We start from the raw sequence: 3,565 nt of genomic DNA on the forward strand, positions 1-3,565 counted from the left end.
TCTTCATTGGAATCTCCTTCTATAAATGTAATATATTATCATAATATTTACAAAAAAACTTGTCGCCTCAACGCATTAAGCACTGAAAAAATGCTTCTGTCTTCACCTCGCATTCAAAGACATTGATTAGTATGTCCAAATTTCCAAATAAAGGTCTCAAAAGAACCACTATAACAAACAACCTTAATGCAATGCGATTTCCGCACAATATCATGACATTACGGAAACATGTCGATAAATCTGAACTTGTCATTATTTGTCAGCAAACCAATGAAATAAATTTCATGATATATTCCAAGAAAGACGATGAGTTCCTATCCCATGATGATTCATTAAGAAGCATGTGGACCGACCTATATTAAGTTGATGCTTCAACAAGCCACAAGTGTCCGATATTTCTTCCAACTAACATTCAAAGACATATAAGTGAAACTGCAAGTAAGAGTAGTTTCAGATCTTTAAAAACAGTGGCTAAGGATTAGATATTCATTAAAGGACGTTGAAGGCAACAGACAGTTCTATCCGGCCTGCTTCGTATCTATCTTTCTCATTTCTATTTGCTTAGAAGTATAACAGAACAAAGCTAGCTCCACGAAATCCCAAACAGTATTGCAGTAAGCCATCTGTGTGTGTACATCTGAGATTGAAGAAAAAGAGGCACAGAGATGGAGATGCAAAAGAGTACCCCGAGAGCTCAAAGATTGGTTTTAGTTCCATGTCCATGCCAAGGTCACATAAACCCGATGCTTCAGTTCGGTACGTTTCTTCACTCGAAGGGATTTTCCATTACCATCGTTCACACCCAGTTCAACTCTCCCAGCCCTTGCAACCACCCTGAGTTCACCTTCATTCCGATTCCTGATGGCCTAACTGTTCCTCTAGCCACATCTGGGAATATAATAGCTATTCTCTTGGCTATCAATGCATTTTGCAAAGCGAGTTTGGAACATTGTTTGACTACTCAAGTAATGAAACAAGAGCCGGAGAAGAAGATCACCTGCATCATCTACGACGAATTCATGTTCTTCTCTGCAGCTGCTGCTAATCATCTAAACATCCCAAGCATCATCCTTCGTACTACCAGTGCGGCCAATTTTCTTGCTCGTATCACTGTCATAGAACTTCATTCGAAAGGCCTCATTCCCTTCCCAGGTATGTGTCATACTCAAACATTCAAAGCTATGAAACTAATACTGCCATAAAATATATGCAAACGAATTATGCTTAGCTAGTTAGCTTAGAGGTGGAGTTTATGTATGTACATGGGGTTGTGCATGGGATTGCCCCTTATTGGGGGTAAAGTTTATCACAAATATGTAGGTACCTAAAAAAAAATTCCGGTCCTTATGATGCATATTTTACTATCTTTATCACAGATTCTGTGTCATTCGACCTGGTGCCTCAAATCCATCCCATCAGATTCAAGGATCTGCCCATCTCACCCTGGGACACTATAGAAAAGTTTATGGAACTAATAATTGACGTGCATGATGTTAAGATATCTTCAGCCATCATTTGTAATACCACAGTCTGCCTTGACGAATCATCACTAGCATGGATCCAAAAACATAGCCGAGCACGGATTTTCTGCATGGGCCCTCTTCACAAAATCACAACAGCCGCCTCTAGAACACTTGAAGAGGACACAAGCTGCATTGAGTGGCTTGACAAGCAATCTCACAAATCAGTTATCTATGTCAGTTTGGGGAGTATAGCATCCATTGGTGAGAATGAACTAGCAGAAATGGCTTGGGGATTAGCTAACAGCAAGCAACCTTTCTTGTGGGTAATCAGACCTGGTTCCATTACCGACTCAGATTGGATAGAGCTGTTGCCTCAAGAGTTTAGAGAAGCTTTTGGAGAAAGAGGTTTCATAGTGAAATGGGCACCCCAAAGGGAAGTTTTGGCTCATGGCGCTGTGGGGGCGTTTTGGACTCATTGTGGCTGGAACTCAACTCTTGAAAGCATATCTGAAGGGGTTCCGATGATTTGCAAACCGTGTTTTAGTGATCAGAAGGTGCATGCAAGGCATGTGAGCAAAGTGTGGAAACTAGGTATAGAATTGGGAGATGAGTTTGAGAGGCGAGAGATAGAGAGAGCTGTTAGGAAAGTTTTGGTGGATAACGATGGGGAGGAAATCAGGGTGAGGGCCAAAGATATGAAGGAGAAAATACAAGTTTCTATGAGCAAGGGTGGATCTACCTACAATATCGTGAATGAGCTTGTTGAACTCATCATGGGATTCTAAACTGCAACAACCATCCTATCTGCACGCATTGATAGATGATTCTTCTAGGATTTGGTTATAAGCAAATTTTATTTGTGGTCTAGAAGTCAGTTATGTGCTAATGATTTAGAGAAAATTCTACGATGTGTTAATGCATGACATAAATCAACTTTGTCTAAAAGTTATAAAAATGAGCGGAAGTTCTTGTATGCAACAAGGTGTAAGTAAACCAAATGCTATAATACAATCTCAGCCATTTATTTGATCTAACACTTAGCATGACACTGTTAACACCGTTAAGTTAATTAAAACAAAAATAACTACTCAATATGGTAATTATAAGATTTAATCTGGTTAACTATTCAATCGAGGAGGAAGTTTTCTGACTATGGGCTCTATGAACCAATCGAAAATGAAAAGGGTCTGATTTCTTTTTGAGGGGGAGGAGGATTTCGAGCTCGAATTGGACCTGCTGCGGTGTCAAACGACGTCGCCTTTGCTGAAGTCGCCACTCGCAAGCGATCTGAATTTTTTTGTTTGCAGGTCTGTTCTGTGATTAATCATACAGCGACTGAACATGAAGAAATTCAAGAAAATTGATGAAGAGAGTGATGAGAGAGTATTTTGGAGGTGTAGGCTGTTGGTCGGCGCAAGAGGCGAAGAAGGGTAGAAAGAGATGATGAAAGATGAACTATTGTTTCAGAGAGAGAGAGTATTTGTATCTGATGTATGGGCTGTTGGATGTAACCGGAAACGTTGATGTTGCCGGCGACCGCGTTCCGGGTCGGTCCTCCTTCTTTTCAATCTCATTAAGTCGATTGAATCTCCATTGAAACCCGCAGAGTCCATTTTCACCATGATTTTAGGATTTGCTGGAAAGAATATAGGATCTGTATTAAATATCTTGGATTGAATCTTCCACTTCGTTTGGAAGAGATTTAGGATAATTCTGGTTTAATAATTATCTCATATAAGATTATCTACAAGATTAGATCATAAAATCAAAAATGCTATATGTTAATTTATTAAATAATCGATAAAATAATAATTTATTAATTTATCGATTAATTAATACCTCGTGTTTATTAATAAATTTTACTGATCCTGACATTATTAATTTATAAAGATTTAACTGTATATACCGTAATGTATCTCGTGTTATAGAGTCGTATACCCTACTTTATCACGTATCGGTACCACACCGACATGTGTCCCGAGTAACACATTGGCTCCTCTTTGTAGATAGATAAAAAGGATGTGACAGGTTATCCAAAATAAGAAGGGATATGATTGGCTCCTCTTTGTTTTTGTATTTTTTCGATTTAGTTTTTAGTAGGT

At 38.8% G+C, this 3,565-nt stretch overlaps 1 protein-coding gene across 1 annotated transcript; it reads left to right on the forward strand.

Annotated features, from left to right (window-relative positions):
- Positions 1-665: 665 nt before the first annotated feature.
- LOC101310396 (UDP-glycosyltransferase 76E1-like) lies at positions 666-2,248 on the forward strand. The gene is made up of 2 exons (XM_004295663.1): positions 666-1,152; positions 1,377-2,248. Exons 1-2 carry the CDS (start codon positions 666-668, stop codon positions 2,246-2,248), a joined length of 1,359 nt encoding a protein of 452 aa, XP_004295711.1.
- The last annotated feature ends 1,317 nt before the right edge of the window (positions 2,249-3,565 follow it).

Source organism: Fragaria vesca, linkage group LG3 (assembly GCF_000184155.1).
Source record: "Fragaria vesca subsp. vesca linkage group LG3, FraVesHawaii_1.0, whole genome shotgun sequence".
Classification (NCBI taxonomy): domain Eukaryota; kingdom Viridiplantae; phylum Streptophyta; class Magnoliopsida; order Rosales; family Rosaceae; genus Fragaria; species Fragaria vesca.

Coding starts and splice junctions, on each gene's coding strand:
- LOC101310396 (XM_004295663.1), top strand. CDS start 666: ATGGAGATGCAAAAGAGTACCCCGAGAGCTCAAAGATTGGTTTTAGTT. Junction 1,153..1,376: donor AGGCCTCATTCCCTTCCCAG/GTATGTGTCATA, acceptor TCTTTATCACAG/ATTCTGTGTCATTCGACCTG.